The 21729-nt window shown below is 41.5% G+C and overlaps 2 protein-coding genes across 2 annotated transcripts in view; both read left to right on the forward strand.

Annotated features, from left to right (window-relative positions):
- The window catches only part of HEATR4 (HEAT repeat containing 4), a 40787-nt gene extending 28526 nt beyond the window's left edge, over positions 1 to 12261 (forward strand). The window contains exons 16-17 of the mRNA XM_025919619.2: positions 10131 to 10293; positions 11957 to 12261. Coding sequence (XP_025775404.1) covers positions 10131 to 10289 — 159 coding nt within the window. The 3' untranslated portion in view covers positions 10290 to 10293; positions 11957 to 12261. The remainder of the gene's footprint in view (positions 1 to 10130; positions 10294 to 11956) is intronic.
- Positions 12262 to 14164: 1903 nt separating this feature from the next.
- On the forward strand, positions 14165 to 14691 carry LOC112855820 (histone H3.3A-like). The gene has a single exon (XM_086709315.1). The coding sequence runs from the start codon at positions 14247 to 14249 to the stop codon at positions 14655 to 14657; it is 411 nt and encodes a 136-aa protein (XP_086565441.1). The 5' UTR covers positions 14165 to 14246; the 3' UTR covers positions 14658 to 14691.
- Positions 14692 to 21729: the final 7038 nt, after the last annotated feature.

The raw sequence follows: 21729 nt of genomic DNA on the forward strand, positions 1-21729 counted from the left end.
TGAAGATAAAATAATGCATATAAGGCATTTAGCACAGGGTCTGGTACAGAACTAAACACTTAAAAAATGGTAGCTATAATAATAATTTATTATTATGGAGCAAAGCCCTATAACATGGCTTGTGTGCCCTTGGCCTGGTTTGGAGGAACTTGGAGTGGGATAAGACAGGAAGTTCTTGAATTGGGCAAAGTGACAGCTGGGATGGGGAGATTAAGATTATTTTTGCATATGTTCCATGGAAGTTTAAGTAAATCTACAGGGACCATATCAGACAAGGCCATTGTGTAAGGAACTACTCTGCAGTTTAGACCAAGGGTCAAAGTATGAGCTGGGGCGGGTGGCAGGGGGGCAGTATCATATCCTCCCAAGTCCTGTGTCTAGTTTAGGGCTTCAGTGTACAGAAGAAGGGACAGCAGGAAAGGGACCCCTCTTTTTTTTTTTTTTTTTTAACGTTTTATTTATTTTTGAGACAGAGACAGAGCATGAACGGGGGAGGGGCAGAGAGAGAGGGAGACACAGAATCGGAAGCAGGCTCCAGGTTCTGAGCCATCAGCCCAGAGCCCGACGCGGGGCTCGAACTCACGGACCGCAAGATTGTGACCTGAGCTGAAGTCGGCCGCTTAACCGACTGAGCCACCCAGGCGCCCCGGGATCCCTCTTCTTAATTGACACACAGGTTGTGTGTGCTGGCAAGGCCAAAATATCAGATCCCTGGGGAAGTGTTGAAGAAGGTAGTTTAGTTTGTCACTGGGAGATTTAACTACCTTTTCAAAGGGAATAGTTTTCAGTAGACTAGGGATACATCCTGCAGTGAACTAGGGGGATGGGCTGTGCTTCTGGGCTCACAAAGCTTGGGAAGAAATTCAGCTAGAGGAGAGCTCTAAATTTATATTTTCCACATCCGGTACAAACATCTCCTCTCAGTGTGTCCTGTGACCTCATCCTTTGCTTTTTCAACATTTTGTGATTTCCGCAAAGAGTGTTGTTGCTATCTGTCTTCTAGTTTCCCTTGTGACTGAGAGATATCTTTTGGAGCCTGACTTTTTAAAAATTTCATCACTTTTCCTGTAATGCTACTTAGTTCTCACTATAAAAGCAGATATTAATAACCATCTTCAGAAATACAATTGAATGACATGGAATAATGTTCTTAATGTATCATTGGGTGGGAAAAGAAGCAGACACAACAAGTATTCCAGTAGGATCCCATGTGGGGGGACATTTATGTATGTGTGATGTGTATGTGTATACCTACCTATCCATATAGGCATACATACTGTTAAAAAGCAACATTTGAGTAAGTTTTCAGATCTAATTGGCTTTATTCAACAAATTTATGAATTAGGAAGCATCCCATCCAGCAATTAGAAAGGAGCTCCAAGTTGTACAAAATGGCAGGCATTTTATAGGCAGAAAGAGGGTGGGACAAAGAAGTTAAAAGAATGGGATATTTCAGTGGAGGTTACCTTCCCATAGGGGAAGACAAAGGGTCTTATCATACGGATTACCTTAGCGGTGCAGATCTGGAAATTCCAGACTGATTGGTTTAAAGTTCCACTGTTGGGAGAGGCTGGAAGTGCAGTTATGTTTAAATGTTGAGTCTTGATGGGGTTTAGCAAAAGTGACTCCCTTGGGGCCTGTTGTTTATTTCAAAGAAAACATGCTACTAAAGAAAGTTTTGTAGCTTACCGCAAAGGTAAGGTGCACCACAATATTTAACAGTGATTACCTTTGCGGGCGCCTAGGTGGCTCAGTCGGTTGAGTGTCCCACTTCAGCTCAGGTCATGATCTTTGCACCACAATATTTAACAGTGATTACCTTTGCGGGCGCCTAGGTGGCTCAGTCGGTTGAGTGTCCCACTTCAGCTCAGGTCATGATCTCACGGTCTGTGAATTTGAGTTCCGCGTTGGGCTCTGTGCTGACAGCTCAGAACCTGGAGCCTGCTTCAGAATCTGTGGCTCCCTCTCTTTCTGCCCCTACCCTGATTACTCTCTGTCTCTCTCTCTCAAAAAATAAATAAACATTAAAAAAAAATTTTTTTTTAACGTGATTACCTTTGTATAGTGGGATTCAGGTGATTTTTATCTTCTTTGGTTGTTTGTATGTTCTGGGTTTTCCACATAAAACATACTGTTAATGAAACACAAGTTCAGCTGCCGGTCACTTGAAAGGCGAATGCTCAAAAGACAATAGATAAGTTTTGACTGAAAAGGAATATGAGCTTTATTCAGGAGTCTGGCCATCTAGGGAGAAGGCAGACTCTTGTCCAAAGGAGAACTCCCAGGTTTCTGCCTGTTCCAGAATTGTGTGTGTGTGTGTGTGTGTGTGCGCGCGCGCGTGCGTTCGCGAGCGAAAGATCATGAGCCAGCCGGCGCCCGCTGCAGACTCCATGATGCCAGCCTCAGTTATCTTGGTACTACTCAGAGGTTGTGCAACAAGTTCTGGTTCCTTGGTACCCAAGGGTTGTGCAAGAATAGTCTGTTCTTTCTGCAAAGGAGGACAAGGTCTACATATGTGCAAAGAGGTCAGTAAAGTCATTTGTGTGACCTTAAAAATGAAAAACATGTTGCTAAGAGGTATCTGAGCTAATCAGAAAGCTAAGGGGACTTCAAACAGATTTGCTGGCTTCTGTGGTCTTCGAACGTTGTGGTCCTCTATTCCACAAGGCCAGTGGCCAGCAAATCTCAAAGAAAGCAAATTGGTTCTGTTACAGATGAAGGTCCTTCATCTCCAGCAAGCAAGGAGTGTGTTAACTTGAAGCCAGTTAACTCTTAAGTAACAAACTTTACTTTCCCAAACTCATCTCATTTTTCTCGATCTCTAGCCATTGTTTGTCTTGCTTTTCTGTTTTTTTTGAGTCAATAGAATTCTCTTTTAAAAAAGAGAGATGCCCCTGCATGGCTCAGTCGGTTAAGAGTCCAATTCTTGATTTCGGCTCAGGTCATGATCTTGAAGTTCGTGAGTTTGAGCCCCTCGTTGGGCTCTGTGCTGACAGTGCAGGCCCTGCTTGGGATCCTCGCTGTCCCTCTCTCTCTGTCCCTCCCCCACTTGCTCTGCCTCTCTCTCTCTCTCTCTCCCTCTCTCTCAAAAATAAATAAATTTAAAAATTTTTTGAAAATCAAAGGAACTTGACATTCAGATTATAGAAGTTAATAATTGCTTATCGGAGAAGTTGCTATAGAAAACAAGTTAAATTAGGGCACCTGGGTGGCTCAGTCAGTTAAGTGGCTGACTCTTGATTTTGACTCAGGTCATGATCTCATAGTTTGTGAGTTCGGGCCCCACATCGGGCTCTGTGCTGATGGCATGGAGCCTGCTTGGGATTCTCTGTCTCCCTCACCCTCTCCCTCTCTCCTACTTGAGTGTTTGCACTTGCTCTCTCTCAAACTAAATAAACAAAAAAATAAATAAAATTCAAATACACTGGAAGGTGTATTAGTTTGCTAGGTCTGTCATAACAAAGTACTACAGACTTGAAGGCTTAAACAAAAGAAGTTTATTTTCTCATAGTTCTGGAGACTGGAAGTCTGAGGTCAGTGTATTGATGGAGCTGGTTTCTGTGACCTTGTTCCTTGTCTTGTGAAAGGCACCTTGTCTTGTAAAGGACACCAGTCATATTAGATTAGGGTCTACTTTAATGATCTCCTTTTAACTTAGTTACCCCTTTAAAGACTATCTCCAAATATCATATCCTGAGGTACTAGAGGTTAGGACTTTAACATATGAATTTTGTTGGGAGGGGCATACAATTCAGCCCATAGTGATACAAGCTGTCTGGGTTTGAGGACCCAGAGGTGGTCTTGCAGGACCAGCCAAGAGGATCCTTGGCTTTATGCAGGATAGAAATCAAACTCAAGCCAGCAGGAAGTGAGATCAGAGTTTATTGAAGATATAGAGAGAGTGCTGATGCAGACAGAGCATCTGGGAGATTCCAAAAGGAAAGAAGAATGAGGGGCGCCTGGGTGGCTCAGTCAGTTAAGCGTCCGACTTTGGCTCAGGTCATGATCTCACGGTTCGTGGGTTCAAGCCGCGCATCAGGCTCTGTGCTGACAGCTCAGAGCCTGGAGCCTGCTTCACATTCTGTGTCTCCCTGTCTCTCTGCCCCTTACCCACTCACATTCTGTCTCTCTCTCTCTCTCTCTCTCTCTCTCAAAGATGAATACACATTAAAAAAAATTTTTTTTTTTTTAAAAAAGGAAAGAAGAATGAGTCTTGTCTTTGTTCCCAATCTGGGATTTGGGGATGATGGTCTGATGTACTATCCTCTCAGGCATCCATGAACCGTTCAAAACAAGGCCAGTGCTCAGGTGTCCTCCATAAGTCACTTATGTCCCTGGAGCCAGGGGTCTCGGTGTCAGGAGTTAGTGGTGTCTGGAGTCAGTGTTCTTGGAAAACCTTGTGACCACCCCACGAAGTCACTTCTTAGATATCATCTATTGTGCCGCAAGACTCCAAAGAACTCATTAACTCCTTGACCTTTACAAGGAGGGCATACATTGTTTGTACCATAAGCCCGGATGCAGGGTGGGAGTGCAGGTCTTAGCAAGAATAGAAGCAGGAAAAGGAGTTAAAAAACAGCTTTTGGGGGGCACCTGGGTTACTCAGTCAGTTAAGTATCCAACTTTGGCTCGGGTCATAATCTCACAGTTTGTGAGTTCAAGCCCCGAATCGGGCTCTGTGCTAACAGCTCAGAGCCTGGACCCTCTTTGGATTCTGTGTCTCCCTCTCTCTCTGCCCCTCCCCCACTTTCCCTCTCTCTCTCTCTCTCTCTCTCTCTCAAAAAAAAAATAATAATAAACATTAAAAAAATTTTTTTAAATCAGCTTTTTTTTCATGGAGTCCCTTCAGTTTCCTTGTCTCAATAACAGGGGGGTGATATCTTAGAACAACCTCAGTTTTTCCCTCTTGTATATGGAAAAGCCAGTTCTTTCCTCCTCTTGTGTCTTTCTTATGTGTCTCCTTTACCCTTCACATACAAAACATTCACAACACTTCACTTGGACACTTCTGGTCCCCAGATGCATGAAGGTTTTTCTTCACAACAAGCAATTCTCTGCAACACCAGCTTGGGGTCCTACAATTTAACTCAATTCTGGAGTTAGTGTGGAATTGGACACTGGAGATAGTGTCCAATTCCACAGATTAAGAGGGCTTGGGCCCTCAAGGCTGCTCCTGCCTTACTTCAGATGCCAATCACAAGTAATAGGTCTACAGGTTACCCTCAGTTTCTGTCCAATTTGACTACAAATCTGAGGTTCCCACAACCGCCTCCTTGGTTTCAATTAATTTCTTAGAGTAGTTCACAAAACTCAGGGAGACATGTTTACCAGTTTATTAAGGATACGATGAAGGGGACAAGTGAAATGAACAGCCAGACCAAGCCACATAGGGGGAGGTCTGGGAGGGTTCTGAAAGCAGGTTTTGTTCTTATGGAGTTGGGGTGTGTGTCACACTCCTGGTGTGAATGTGTTCACCAACCAGAAATTCTTTGAACTCCACACTATTGGGAGTTTATGGAGGCTTCCCCCCACAGGCATAATTAATTATTAATTATTGGTTTCTAGCCCCTTTACCTTCTCTAAAGGTTGAGGAATGGGCTGAAAATCCCAAGCTTCTAATCATGGCTTGGTCTTTCTGGTGACCAGCTCCCACCCAGAAGCCCACCCAGGGTTATCTCAATAGACCAAAATATGCTCCACTTTCTCTTTATCACTTAAGAATTTACAAAGGTTTTAAGAGCCCCGTGTCAGGGAAGGGGTCAAGGACAAATATGAGAACAAAAGATGCTCTTAGTACTCTTAAGAAATTATGGGAGCTTCAGGAGCTCTGTGCCAGGAATGGGTGGTGGAGGAGACTAACACATATTTTTTCTATTATCTCACAGGTGATATATACTGAATCACAAGTTCCTTTAAGTACTTTTCCTTCATGAAGGAAGGATCATATGAGAAGTTGTTGAAAGGGGAATAGGAAAAAAGAGAAATAAAAGGAAAATAAAAGAAAACAAATGTCCAGGGCAGTGATTCTCAACCCAAAGTGATTTTGCCCTCCGGGGACATTTGGCATTGTCTAGAGATATTTTTTGGTTGTCACAGCAGGAAGTTGCTACTGGCATATAATGGGCAGAGACCAGAGATGCTAATAAACACTCTACAATGTATGGTACAGCCCTACAGCGAAGAATTATTCAACCCAAATGTCAATAGAATCAAGATTGAGAAACTCTAGTATAAACTTTCGGATGACTTCACCAATATAAAAAAATTGAAGTCTTTGACTGAATTATTCTACTTTTAGAAATCTATCCTTTAAAATATTCACCTGTGGGGCACCCGGGTGGCTCAGTCAGTTGAGCGTCTGACTTCGGCTCAGGTCATGACCTCATGATTCATGGGTTTGAGCCCCGCGTTGGGCTCTGTGCTGACAGCTCGGAGACTGGAGTCTGCTTCAGATTCTGTGTCTCCTTCTTTCTCTGCTCTTCCCCTACTCATGCTCTCTCTTTGTCTCCCAAAGATGAATAAATGTTAAAAAAAAATTAAAAATATTCACCCATGTGATGGGGTGCCTGGGTGGCTCAGTCAGTTAAGCATCCAACTCTTGATTTTGGCTCAGGTCATGATTGCATGGTCATGAGATCAAACCCAGTGTGGGGAGCCTGCTTAAGATTCTCTCTCTTTCCCTCTCTCTCTGCCCCTCCCCGACTTGCATGCAAGTACACTCTCTCTCTCAAAATAAATAAATAAACTTTAAAAAATAAATTAGTTAATATAAACCTTTAACATAAAAAAATGAAATATTCACTCATGTGTACAAAGATACACACATACAGATGTTCATTGCTTCTAATTTCAAAATTGGAAATGATGCAAATGCCTGTTGATAGGCAATTGTTAACAAGAATGACAAGGAAGGATGTTTAAAATATATTGTAAATTGGAAAACCAAATCGCCAAACAATATATATGTTGTCTTATTTTTTGTTAAAAAAACACAATTCATACATTTATATATGGTTTCTTTATTTTTTTAATTTTTTTTAATGTTTATTTATTTTTGAGACAGAGAGACAGAGCGTGAGTGGGGGAGGGGCAGAGAGAGAGGGAGACACAGAATCTGAAACAGGCTCCAGGCTCTGAGCTGTTAGCACAGAGCCCGATGCAGGGCTCGAACCCACGAACCATGAGATCATGACCTGAGCCGAAGTCGGACGCTTAACCGACTGAACCACCCAGGCGCCCCTATATATGGTTTCTTTAGAACCATATATGTTGTGTGCATATGTATATGTGTTTGCACAGGTGAATATCAGGAAAGATATATACCAAACTGAAGACAGATGTTTTCTCTGGGAATGGGATTACGGGCAATAGAAGAACTTTTCATGTTTTACGTCATATATTTTTGATTTACTTTGGTTAAGGCCTCAAGGAATAAGCCTTTGCTTCGTCCAATGTGAGACAGATTGCAGTCTAACTTTGAGACTACTGACTTTTAGTTTTTAAGACTTACTAAATTACTATAATTCAGGGGTCAATAAATTGTGGCCCTCAGACCAAATCCAGCCTGTCTCTGGTGTTTAAACACTCCATGGAGTAGGAATGATTTTTATAATTTTGAATGTTAAATGAAGAATAATATTTTGCAACATAAATGTATACAAAACTCAAATTTCAGTGCCCACATGTAAACTTATATTGAACACAGCCACACTCATTCATTATAAACTGCCTGTGGCTACTTTCCCATGGGATGATGATTGAACCGTGAGATCATTACATGAGCTGAAGTCGGACGCTTAACCAACTGAACCACCCAGGCACCAGAAGCGTGTGACTCTTGACCTCAGGGTTGGGGGTTTGGGTGCCATGCTGGATGTAGAGATTACTTAAAAATAAAACCTTGGGGTGCCTGGGTGGCTCAGTCAGTTAAGCTTCTGACTCTTGATTTTGCCTCAGGTCATAATCTCACAGTTGTGGGATGGAGCCCCATATTGGGCTCTACAGTGGGTGTGGACCCTGTTTGGGATTCATTCTTTCTCCCTTTGCCCCTCTCCTGGTTACACTCTCTCGCTCACTCTCTCTCTCTTTCTCTCTAACTCTCTCAAAAATAAAATCTTAAAAAAAAATTTTTTTTAATCTTTTTTTAGGGGCATTCATTTTTGAATGCCAGCTCTCTGTAAAGACAGCTTTCATGCTATTCACACTTTCTGATCTTATACTCTATTAAACTTTTGCCTGCTGCTCATTTAAAAAAAAAAATCTTTTTAAAAATGTTATTTGAGGGGTGCCTGGGTGGCGCAGTCGGTTAAGCGTCCGACTTCAGCCAGGTCACGATCTCGCGGTCTGTGAGTTCGAGCCCCGCGTCAGGCTCTGGGCTGATGGCTCAGAGCCTGGAGCCTGTTTCCGATTCTGTGTCTCCCTCTCTCTCTGCCCCTCCCCCGTTCATGCTCTGTCTCTCTCTGTCCCAAAAATAAATAAACGTTGAAAAAAAAAATTAAAAAAAAAATGTTATTTGATGGGGGAGAGGGGCAGAGTGAGGGAGAGACAGAATCCCAAGCAGACTCTGTGTCACCAGCCCAGAGCCCAATGTGGGGTTTGAACTCACAAACTGTGAGATCATGACCTGAGCCAAGATCAAGACTGATCCACCACGTGCCCCCAAAATAAAAAAAAAATCGTTACAAAGATAAGTGTTTTCATTTTAAGTTTAAATAGAGGCAAATGGTCTAACTTTTAACATTTACATATTCAGTATTTACACGTTGGTATATTTTTTGTTTGTTTTTTAAAATTTATTTGTTCATTTTGAGAGAGAGAGAGAGGAGTGGAGGGGCAGAGAGAGAGGGAGAGACAGAATTCCAAGCAGGCTCCGCACTGTCAGTGCAGAGCCTGATGCGGGGCTCGATCCCACAAACCATGAGATCATGACCTGAGTTGAAATCAAGAGTCAAACACTTAACCAATGCAGCCACCCAGGTGCTCCTGTTTATTCATTTCAAAATTCTTTATTACTTATTTTTTCTTTTTTGAGTAAGCTCTAGGCCCAGCTTGGCGCTTGAACGCATGACCCCAACATCAAGAGTCAAATGTTCCACCAACTGGGCCAGCTGGGTGCCCCTTCATTTTTTGTTTTTTTGAGTTTTTTGTTTGTTTGTTTGTTTTCAGATTCCACATATGAGTGAAATCATATGGCATTTGTGTTCCTCAATCTGACTTATTTAACTTAGCGTAGTACCCTGCAGGTCCAGCCATGTTGTTGAAAAATGGCACGATATCATCCTTTTTTATGGCTGTAATATTCATGTGACTGTGTTTCTCACATCTTCCTTATCCATTTCTCTATCAATGTACACTTAGTTTGCTTCCATAGTTTGGCTGTTGTAAATAATGCCGCAATACACATGGGGATGCATATATCTTTTCAAATTAGTGTTTTTTGTTTTCTTTTGGTAAATACCCAGTAGTGGAATTATTGGATCATATGGTATTTATATTTTCAACTTTTTGAGGATACTCCATACATGTTTTCCACAGTGGCTGTACCAATTTATATTCCTACCAACAGTGCATAAGGGTTCTTTTTTTCTCCACAGAGGATCTCTCTCTTTATTATTTCATGGACTAATACAGAAAATTGATATTAGAAGTATCTAGATTTCTGAGGATGCTTTAACCTAGGTACAGGCTCAATCCTGGCCATCACTATATTGGTTTATGGGTTGAAATAGAACAGGACTGCGTCCCCAGGGACTATTCACCCTGAGTGAACACACCTCCTCGGCACACCCCTGGAGCAGGTCTCTTTATTCACGGCTACAAGAGTGGCCCATTGCTGCTGCTGCTTCTGCATGATAGTAGTAAAGACAGAAAATGTAGGCTAACCCCAAACATCACACAGATACCCAAGACTTCTTGGGCAGAAAATTCAGGCATATTTGCCACGTTAGGCTTCTGACTGGGGACAAGGAAAGACAGGTCTTGAATTCATATGATCTGTTTTTTTAGTTATTATAGTAGTTAATAGAGCTGTTCTGATAAACTGTGGCTCATGAGGCTTTCTCTTTGGGTCTACCTTTTATGTGAGACCACATGTTTGGCATATGCACTCATGTGTTGATATTTCTCTGCAGCCTGTCAGGCCCCGCACACCAAATCCGTGGTCACAGAGTCCAGTCCTGGGCCTAAACACAAGAAGCAGAGGTCGACCATCACCTGTGAAAGATCTACGCACTGCCCGGGAAAAAAGGATCATGATGGGACCATTTGGATCTGACAATCCAGATCTCTAGCTGGGTAAATACTCAGAGAGAAGTTTTTTCCAGGGTCATATCCTCTTCCCCCCGAAGGAAAGGTGATTATTTTTAGGACGATCCCTTCTCTTGCTCCAAGACAGGCAGCAGTGGACCTAGTCACATCCTGGTTCTTTAATTGATGTCGTACAGTCTCCTTGTCGTTATGTATATAAAGAAAAATCTATTTAACAGTAGTCCTGTTTTTTTAATGTGCACCATTTACCCAGAAGGTTAAAGAAAATTGACATCACATTACATGATTGAGCATATTTTCCCATACCACCGATAGGTTACAAACTAATTTATAGGTCAGAGCTCCAAATTTTACTAGAGTAGAAATATTGAAAGACCCATCATCTCTTGCAAGGTATATAAAGAGCCCTCTGAAACCCAAACTAGAGTACCATTTGTCTAGGAAAGAGACAGCTTTCGTAATTTTTTTTTTTTTTAATCTACAAGTCTAGTCTTGTTCTAGAGCAAGTTCTTTACAAGAGTGTTACAAGAAAATCAGGGTGGCGGGCTGGCTCAGTCGGAAGAGCATATGACTCTAGATCTCGGGGTTGAGAGTTTGAGCCCCACGTTGGATATAGAGATTACTTAAAAAATAAATTAAAAATTAAAAACAACAAGAACAACACAAGAGTGTAGTAAGAAAACCAAGCTGGTGCAATCATTTTCCCTTTGCACCACACAGGTGGGCATGAACACTTTTAGATCCCTTGGAAACATTGATGCAGTTTCACAAGGCTGATTAACAATTCTCATGAACCTCAACAGTACCCTATGGCTTTAAAGCTTTACGCATGATGAAAGAGTTGCAAACCATGTATGTGTCATTAGATGGGAGTCTGCAAGAGCACACTGATGCAGGCCGGCCAGGTCGAGAACCCAGAGGGGCTCCTGCAGGACCAACCAAGAAGGTCTGTGGCTTCATGCAGGATAGAAATCAAACTTGAACCAACTGGAAATGAGACCAGGGTTTATTGAAGATACAGAGAGAGTAGATACAGATGGAACATTAGGGAGACTCGAGAAAGGAAAAGGAACAGGAGTCTCATCTTCGCTTGGGTCTAGAGTTTTTCCAGAGGGTTGTGGTCTAGTGTACGTCTTCTCAGGGATCCAGGAACTGGTCAAAACATGGGTGAGTGCTCAGGTGTCTTCCATAAGTCACTTATGTCCCTGGAGCCAGGGGTCTTGGAAAACCTCGTGACCACCCCACGAAGTCACTTCTTAGATATCATCTATTGTGCTGCAAGGCTCCAAAGAACTCATTAACCCCTTGACCTTTACAAGGAGGGCATACATTGTTTGTACCATAAGCCCTGATGCAGGGTGGGAGTACAGGTCCTAGCAAAAATAGAAGCAGGAAAAGGAGCAAAGAAAAAAAACAGCTTTTTTTCATGGGGTCCCTTCAGTTTCCCTGTCTCACAACACAATGCCAAAAAATAAAAAAATAAAATAAAATAAAATAAAATAAAATAAAATAAAATAAAATAAAATAAATCCCCATGGAAGAGGAGAGACCCAGAATTCAAAGTAGTGTGACTCCAGCTTTCTTTCCTAAATACTGATCTCTATTTATAACTGACAAAGTTTTGGGACATTTAGAGGTGAAAATATAAACTATAAAATAAGTGAATCTTTCCCTTTTTCTTCTCTTCCAGTGACACTGTTATCACCAGAAATATAAAAAGCAGTAATTTCCACCATGAATGCCTCACAGCTATGGAACACAGGGAAAAAAGGACTTTGGGGGAATATCAGCTAACCACAAAACAAAATCTTTCCTTTCCCTGACTCATGTAACCCATGTTTTTATTTATTCGTTTATACATTCCCTCCAAGTGAAATACTGATTCAAAAAGTATCATCATGGATATCAAAGTTATTTCCACTTCTATCAAACCCGAGGATTCTGGAATCTGGCTACCATGAGGCATTTGAGACAATAAATAATTCTGTACAAGTACTTTCTCAGCCCCTCTATCTTTGACTTTGTCATTTCATAGTGAAAGGACTTTATTGTGCACTCTGCATTGCTGGCCAGAACAAGAGGGCCCAATGAACACTTCAGTCAGTCAGCAAGGCCAGACAGAAGGTCTAGTAGAAGGTCTGCACTGTGGGAGATGTAGCAGCCGCAGAAGAAATGACCCTTGTGCTCAAGGAGTTTACAAGGGGTTTTATAAGACATACATACAAGAATCTTTCAAAGACAATATGCTTAATCTAGTAGGAAATGTGTGGCACCCAGCAGATGTGCTGTAGGAGTCGGGGTGGAGGTGGGAGGTGCTGGAATAGTCATGAAGACACAGGAGTTTGTTTGGATCTCAGTGCACAGGCCTTGGATAGACAGAGAGAAGACCCTCCAGATGAGGGGAAGGATATGAGAAAAGGCTGGAGGAAGGAATGAGCTTGCTTTTGTTAATCTGTTCATATAAACAAAATATTATACTGACAAAATACTCCAGGAGTATCCCAAACCCTTTATAAAGAGGCTTGCCTGTCCTTCCCGACTGAAACATCTGTAGGACATGCCCTTCTCAGTTGTCTCCTTTTTATTGTTCCTCTTTTCCTCTTTCCTCTCCCTTTCTTCTGCCACAGACCTTCATTATCTCCACTGGCTGATTAAACAAGTGACAGCTCCCTATCCTACCCTAAAAGGAAGCTTCTGTTTGGCCCAGCATGTGAGAGAAATGAAGTGCCAACCTTCTCTTGGTTGAGATCTAGAGAAAACTTCCATTTTTCAACCAAGATTCATGTCTTTATCAGTTTACACATACCAGCTAAGTTAGTATCCATTAGTGAATTACCATCAACAGCAATCTTCTTGACAAGACCAACAGCAAAGTGGGGCTTGTGGGTCAGAAGGAAAGCATCTGTGTTAGAATTTACTCCCTCTTCTTCACAATCTCCTCCTGGTTATCACTTAATCCTCTCGCTCTACCATCATTTCTTTAAGAAAAAAAAATTTTTAACGTTTATTTTGAGACAGAGAGAGAGTGTGCACGCGCAAGCACGAGAGGGGCAGAGAGAGGAAGAGAGAGAATCCCAAGCAGGCTCCTCACAGCCAGTGCATAGCCGGAAGTGGGGCTCAAACCCATGAACCATGAGATCATGACCTGAGCCGGAATCAAAAGTCGGATGCCTAACCAACTGAGCCACTCGGGCACACCCCCCATCATTTCTTGATGATCTGTATTGTCAGCAAACATTTATTAAATGCATGTATTATTGGAGCGCCTGGCTGGCTCAGTGGGTTAAGAGTTAAGATCAACTCTTGATCTCGGCTCAGGTCATGATCTCACAGTTCATGGGACCGAGCCCCGTGTTGGGCTCTGTGCTGACAGTGCAGAGCCTACTTGGGATTTTCTCCATCTCTCTCTTCCCCTCCCTTTCTCCCCCTCTCAAAATAAACAAATAAAACATTTTTAAAAATGCATGTATTTATTTACTCATCATGGATATGTCAGGAAGCATAAGACCGTTTCTCTTACTTTGAGGAATTTGTCATCCAGTTGGATAAAATAGGCTTGTCTGTTTAGAGGCAGCATCAGACCCTCTCAGGGGTCAAGAATGAGCTGGATACTCTTAACATTTTTGAGACTCCAGAAGTACTTTATTTTTTTTTTTTTTAACGTTTATTTATTTTTGAGACAGAGAGAGACAGAGCATGAAGGGGGAGGGGCAGAGAGTGAGGGAGACACAGAATCTGAAACAGGCTCCAGGCTCTGAGCTGTCAGCACAGAGCCCGATGCGGGGCTCGAACTCACGGACCGTGAGATCATGACCTGAGCTGAAGTCAGACGCTTAACCGACCAAGCCACCCAGGCGCCCCTCCAGAAGTACTTTAAAAAATAAAGTGCCCAGGCTGTCGCTCGCTAACGCCAGCGCCGCCTCTAGCTCACCGAGCTCCAGCCGAAGGAGAAGGGGGGTAAGTGAGAAAGTCTCAGTACCATGGCTCGTACAAAGCAGCCTGCCAGCAAATCCACTGGGGATAGAGCACGGAGGAAGCAACTGGCTACAAAAGCCGCTCGCAAGAGTGCGTCCTCTACTGGAGGGGTGAAGAAACCTCATCGTTACAGGCCTGGTACCGTGGCACTCCGCGAAATTAGACGTTCCCAGAAGTCCACTGCACTTCTGTTCCACGAACTTCCTTTCCAGCGTCTGGTGCGAGAAATTGCTCAGGACTTCAAAACAGACTTGCGCTTCCAGAGCGCGGCTATCAGTGCTTTGCAGGAGGCAAGCGAGGCCTACCTGGTGAACCTCTTCGAAGACACCAGCCTGTGCGCTATCCATGCCAAACGTGTAACAATTATGCCGAAAGACGTCCAGCTAGCGCACCGCATACGTGGAGAACGTGGTTAAGAATCCGCTCTGATGGAAAACATTTCATGCTTTAAAAAAAAAAAAAATTCTCTTCTTCCTGTTATTGTAGTTCTGAACATTAGATATTTTTTTTTCCATGGGGTCAAAAGGTACCGAAGTATATGATTGCAAATGGAAACATCGGGGACACAAATCAGGTATTGGCAAGTTTTTCCGTTTTCATTTGTGTGTGAATTTTTAATATAAATGCAGGGACATAAAGCATTAATGCAAGTCAGAATGTTTCAGTGAACACGTTTCAGCAGTTCAACTTTATAACAATTATAAATAAACCTGTTAAATTTTTCTGGACAATGCCAGCATTTGGATTTTTTTTTAAAACAAGTAAATTTCTTATTGACGGCGACTAAATGGTGTTTGTAGCATTTTTATCATACGGTAGATTCCATCCATTCACTATACTTTTCTAACTGAGTTGTCCTACATGCAAGTACATGTTTTTAATGTTGTCTGTCTTCTGTGCTGTTCCTGTAAGTTTGCTATTAAAATACATTAAACTATAAAAAAAATAAATAAATAAAGTGCCCAAACTGAATTTTAATAAATGATGGTAGATTTTTTTTAACATATACACTTAAATCACTGCTTTTAACACAAAACATTACAATGACTAACTTTTGAAAGAATGTCAAAAATCTAAATTGACATGAATATTCATAACAGCATTATTCATAATAGCCAAAAAGTGGAACCAGTTCAAATGCCCATCAACTGATGGATGGATAAATACAATTTGCTGTATCTGTACAATAAAATATTATTTTTCAGTAAGAATAAATGAGGTATTAAAAATAATAATAAATGAAATATTGATACAGGCTACAGCATGGCTGAACCCTGAAAATGTTCAAGTAAGTGAAGGAAGCCAGTTTCAAAGGACCACATATTGTATGATTTATATGAAATTTCCAGAGAGACAAATTTACAGAGACAGAAAGTAGATTAGTAGTTGCCTAGGACTGACAAAGGTGGGAATGGGGAGGGAGAGGAGAAAAGGAATTGACTACTAATGGGATTTCTTTCAGGAGAGACAAATATGTTCTAAAATTAGACTGTGATGATGGTTGCACAACCCTGTGAATATACAAAAAAAACCCGTTGCATTGTATGCTTTAAGTGGGTGCATTGTATGGCATATAATTATATCTCAATAAAACTGTTTTTAAAAAGTCTAAATTGAGGGATGCCCAGGTGACTCAGTTGGTTAAACTTCCAACTCTTGGTTTTGGCTCAGGTCATGATCTCCATGTTCATGAGTTCTAGCCCCCCTCTCTGGCTCTGCGCTGACAGTGCGGAGCCTGCTTGGGATATTCTCTCCCTCTCTCTCCGCTCCTCCTTGGCTCTCTCTCTTTCCCTCTCTCAAAATAAATAAATAAACTTTATTTTTTTAATGTTTATTTATTTTTGAGAGAGAGACAGAGACAGAGACAGAGCATGAGTAGGGGAGGGGCAGGGAGAGGGAGACACAGAATCTGAAGCAGGCTCCAGGCTCTGAGTTGTCAGCACAGAGCCTGACAAGGGGCTTGAACTCACAAACCGTGAGATCATGACCTGAGCCAGAGTCGGACACTTAACTGACTGAGCCACCCAGCTGCCCCAAAATAAATAAATAAACTTAAAAAAAAGTCTAGATTGAAAGCCTTTTATGATTACAAAAGGCCCACCAGTGTAGGATGCTGAGCAGTGTGGCACGATGGACAGAACACCAGTTCGGAAGTCAAACGCATCCGAATCCAAATAGTCTGCTACTTACCAATTGTGCGACCTTAGGTGAGTTATTTAAATTCTCTGATACTTCTTTTGTTTACTGTAAAATGAAGACAACAGTTCCTCTTATAAGCCTGTTTTTGGATAACATTTATTTTATTCTTATTACTTTTTAATTAATTAATTAATTAATTTCTGAATAACATTTATTTTTAAAATATGTCCTAAACAGTTATTATGTTCTAGGCACTGTTCTAGGTTCTGGGGATACAGTAGGTGACCAGGACAGTCAAGGTTCTGTATATTACATCTCACACAAAAAAAAATTGAGATTTTTACATGAAATCTCTCTGATGTTAAATAATGGCAACTAATTTAAAAATATTAAGACTACCATAAGCTAACACTGTGCCAAATACATCTATGTGCCAAATTCTGCCCTTAGGCTGATAGTTTGTGACTCTTGATACAGACTTTTCACGTGGTAAATTTCTAGAATATTGCCCACTTGGCTGAACCTTGGCACTCAGCCTGTTCCCATATGTTGCCCAGCACCAACCAAAGAAACATTTCTCAAAATTCAGGGAAATCATCCTAGCAAGTAATTGAACCAAGCAGTGGCCTGGATCCCATCTCTACAAAATGCTGCAGCCTTCCTCACTGACTCAATGAGGTCCCATTTGTTTTGCATGCCTGGGCTGAGCTGGTATGTTCTATAGGATGGATTTGGAAGAGATTGTGCTTTGCATGCCTTTCCAGATCATCCATCTGTCCTCTTAGGACCTCTGTGGGAGGCCAGTTTAGGACACAGTCTCACATGTTAGACCCTTTCATTTTCTTTTACCTGCTGATACCTATCATCTCAACTGTTTTGGCCAAACCTGTAAGCATGCAGTAACAGTACAGGCAGCTCTTTCCTGAAACTCAATAATAGATGATTAATTTAATTTGTTTTAATTCTCTAACATATTCATGATCTCAGAAAAGAAAAGTTTTAAATTTATCTCGTAGCTCTTCAATTCACAATCAAACAACTTCACATTGCTCATTTATCTATCTCCGTAGCACTTGAGTTTGAACTCCGGGAAGAGGGAGTCTAGAGAGAGGATTCAGGAAATCAGTGCCTTCATTGGACCATACTATCCCATCAACAGCAAACTGTTGTTTGGAGTACTTCACCCCATTGGATCATGGAATTCCCTAATGCCCTTAAGTTTGAAAAGCTAAGTGGAGCACACCCGACTTCCAAAAGTCTTTGCAAAGGCTATGTGATGTGGTAGAAAAATGGTACACTTGAGTTCGAGTTTCCTTCTGCTACTAATAAGTATAGGACTCTGTGCAGATTACTTTATCATTCTGAATTTTACTTTGATCATTTGTAACATGGAAAGAATAATAATTATCTCGTGGGTCGATTACAGTGGTTCTCAACCTGGTTGCTTTTTAAAATTGCTTTTTAAAAATGCCACAGCACGTGCCACACCTCCAGCAAATTAAGTCAGAATCTCTGAAGGTGAAACCCAGACACCAACAAATTTTTAAAAGCTTCACAACCCGGGGCGCCTGGGTGGCGCAGTCGGTTAAGCGTCCGACTTCAGCCAGGTCACGATCTCGCGCTCCGTGAGTTCGAGCCCCATGTCAGGCTCTGGGCTGATGGCTCAGAGCCTGGAGCCTGTTTCCGATTCTGTGTCTCCCTCTCTCTCTGCCCCTCCCCCGTTCATGCTCTGTCTCTCTCTGTCCCAAAAATAAATAAACGTTGAAAAAAAAAATTAAAAAAAAAAAAAATAAAAGCTTCACAACCCATTCTAATATGCAATGAGGATTGAAAATAACTGGTGCGGCTTAAATAATGTTACTTGTGTAAAGCAGGTACTCAGCAGTTCCTAGTTAGTCCCCAGTTTAAGTTTCAAACCAGCAATTGATATGTTTGGGATGTGTTCTTTTTTTTTTTTTTCTGATATTCATAAACTTTAATGAACTCGTTATTAGTTCTTATTGTTTACAGATTTTTTTTATTATGAAATTTATTGTCAAAGTGCTTTCCATACAACACCCAGTGCTCATCTCAACAGGTGCCCTCCTCAATACCCATCACCCACGCACCCCTCCCTCCCACTCCCCATAAACCCTCAGTTTGTTCTCAGTTTTTAGGAGTCTCTTATGTTCTGGCTCCCTCCCTCTCTAACCATTTTTTTTCTTCCCCTCCCCCATGGTCTTCTGTTAAGTTTCTCAGGATCCACATAGGAGTGAAAACACATGGAATCTGTCCTTCTCTGTATGACGTATTTCACTTAGCATAACACTCTCCAGTTCCATCATCCATGTTGCTACAAAAGGCCATATTTCATTCTTTCTCATTGCCACATAGTATTCCATTGTGTATATAAACCACAATTTCTTTATCCATTTGTCGGTTGATGGACATTTAGGCTCTTTCCATAATTTAGCTATTGTTGAGAGTGCTGCTATAAACATTGGGGTACAAGTGCCCCTATGCATCAGTACTCCTGCATTCCTTGAGTAAATTCCTAGCAGTGCTACTGCTGGGTCATAGGGTAGGTCTATTTTTGATCTTTTGAGGAACCTCCACACTGTTTTCCAGAGCGGCTGCACCAATTTGCATTCCCACCAACAGTGCAAGAGGGTTCCCATTTCTCCACATCCTCTCCAGCATCTATAGTCTCCTGATTTGTTCATTTTGGCCACTCTGACTGGTGTGAGGTGGTATCTCATTGTGGTTTTGATTTGTATTTCCCTGATGAGGACCGACGTTGAGCATCTTTTCATGTGCCTGTTGGCCATCTGGATGTCTCCTTTAGAGAAGTGTTTATTCATGTTTTCTGCCCATTTCTTCACTGGATTATTTGCTTTTTGGGTGTGGAGTTTGGTGAGCGGTTTATAGATTTTTGGTATGTGTTCTAAGACTGCACCACTAGGTGTCGGTAAGAGCCATACATATTGGTTAGGAGTTTCTGATTATCTGTTGTCCAGGTAACAACTATGTACTATTACACAACTATTTGTTGAGTACCTACCTTATGCCAGTCACAGTGCTAATGACTCTTAAAACATGGGATTTCTAATCCTATATCAAGTAGGCAAGGTAGTTGTCCCAATCATGAGGAAGCCAAGGGTCAGAATGATTCTGTTACTTGTACAGGTCACAGTAAGTAGCAGAACTGAGATTCAAGCTTCATTAATCTATTTGCTCAGTCAAAACCACTGAACACTTAGTGTACACAACATACTGTATGTATCTGCTATTGGGGATCCAAAGGTGAATAAAGCATAGTTTTCATCCTCTGGAAGTCCATCTTTACCCTTAATTCCTAGGTACATTTAGGAAGAAAAGATGGGCATGTTCTTTTACAGTTGTTATTAGCCTTGGGATAGCTATATCTTCTGAAGAACTCAAATGCTGCTATCCTAAGAGGATGGAATGACCCTTAGGTAGAGTTTCCTGGAATAGCTGTTCCACTGTACCCAGCCATTACAATAAAAGTTTAAAAATTTGAGAGCCTGTTAGATTCCTAAAAGGCTAGAGATCACATCTGGCCTGTTTTAACACTGTGGTATTTGCTTAATTTATATCCTCACTAACAAAGTATCAGCATAGAGTACGTATCTAATTTTTAAGCAATGAATATTGCTGAATAAATAAATGAATGCCCAGTACTCTGCTAAACGCTACAAAAAAGAGAGGGGGAAATGTTTAAAGAAGTCTGCACCTTATTCTGGTAAGCAAATCTGAATACTTCCTTCCAAAGGAAAGTTCTAAGGAAATGTTCTAAGAAGCCCCAACTGATTCATCCCTGTGGCAGGAAAGTCTCAGATCTTGGAGAAGTTTCTAAATGAGTCAGGGACCACTGGACTGTTATACTACTAGATTTGATCAGGGCATCCAGAGTCTGATGGCTGCTTTAGGGTTTGTTCCATGTCACAAGGATACCAGTTGTGCTTGTCTCTAACCAAGCCTTTTGACAGTTAGGATCATAGGGATTACTAGGCTGGGTGAAACCCATAGGCCATTCAGTAGTCTCTCTGGAGAAAAGGTTATTTAAGTAGTGGAATGTAGACCTGATTATGAATCAGAATCACTTGAGGGAGTTTTGCAAAAATGAGATACAGATCCCTGGACCCTGTTCCACCCTAGTGAAGTGAAATCCCTGGAACTAAGAGAGGAAACTGGGATCCTCTTTTTTTTTTTTTAATTTTTTTTATTTTTTTATTTTGAGAGAGACAAAGTATGAGTGGTGGAGGGGCAGAGAGAGAGAGAAAGGGAGAAAGAGAATCCCTAGCAGCCTCCAAGAGGTCAGTGCACAGAGCCTGACTTGGGGCTCAAACTCATGAAAACGTGAAATCATGACCTGAGATGAAGTTGGACGCTTAACTGACTGAGCCACCCAGGTGCTCCAGATCCTGGGATTCTAATATAGAATCAGGGTTGAAAAATGGCTGGTTCACTCATAAATGGCTCTGCAATTCATGTACTTTCTATATTCTGATTATATTCCTTCCCTGGGTAAGAATTTCGTGCATTTATCACTTACAGTGTGAAGTAATATTCCTTTTTATCAGTACTAAGCTTATCTCTTTTGGAAGTTTGTAAATAACATTGAAATCCTAAGATTTAGGGATTTCAGAGATGAGTCCGTGTTCATTTAACCCATGCTTTTTGTGGTACTGTGGATTTGGGTCCGCTTTCCCCCTAAAGCGGGCCTATTAATCACATGCCCATTCTTGTGATTTTTTGTTTGTTTGTTTACAAGCAGCTCTGGCTTTATCAAGTGATCCATTCTGCATCAGGTAGACAACCTTTGCCCGCTTTGTGCAAGAGCAGAAAAATAATATCTGTTCCTGTGATAATTGTGACCTGGGATGGCTGCCGCTTTAGGTCACTCAGGACAGGTGAGCACTTGTTGCAGATTTGGGTTAAAGTCTTGTTATGAGTCTAGTCAGCCTGCTAGCTTTGGAGAGACCGGGAAGGGGCTTATACTTTTACTTAATTGTTCAAAGACTAACATACTCCTTCAGAATGACAACCTGAATGGTTTGCAGAAAGAAACCAGAGAAGGGAGTGGAGTGGGAGTATTTATAGAAAAACACACAAGGGGTTGAATAGAGAAGAATACCAGGTTCACATACCTGACAAATAAAAGGAAAAAGGTCTGATTTAACCACTTTCTTCAAAACAAAAACACTGAGTGATTGTAGGTAGAGAGCTACAATTGGGGTGATCATTTGGGGATCTCCAACTGTCCCTTGATGAATCCAAGTTTCTAAGTAGCCTTATGTACATGTAAAAAAAAAAAAAAAAAGAGAGAGAGAGAGAGAGAGAAAGAGA

Source organism: Puma concolor, chromosome B3, assembly GCF_028749965.1.
Source record: "Puma concolor isolate L17-30 chromosome B3, mPumCon1.1.hap2, whole genome shotgun sequence".
Classification (NCBI taxonomy): Eukaryota; Metazoa; Chordata; class Mammalia; order Carnivora; family Felidae; genus Puma; species Puma concolor.

What these genes read in the sequence shown, in the direction of transcription:
- LOC112855820 (XM_086709315.1), top strand. Translation starts at nt 14,247, where the DNA reads ATGGCTCGTACAAAGCAGCCTGCCAGCAAATCCACTGGGGATAGAGCA.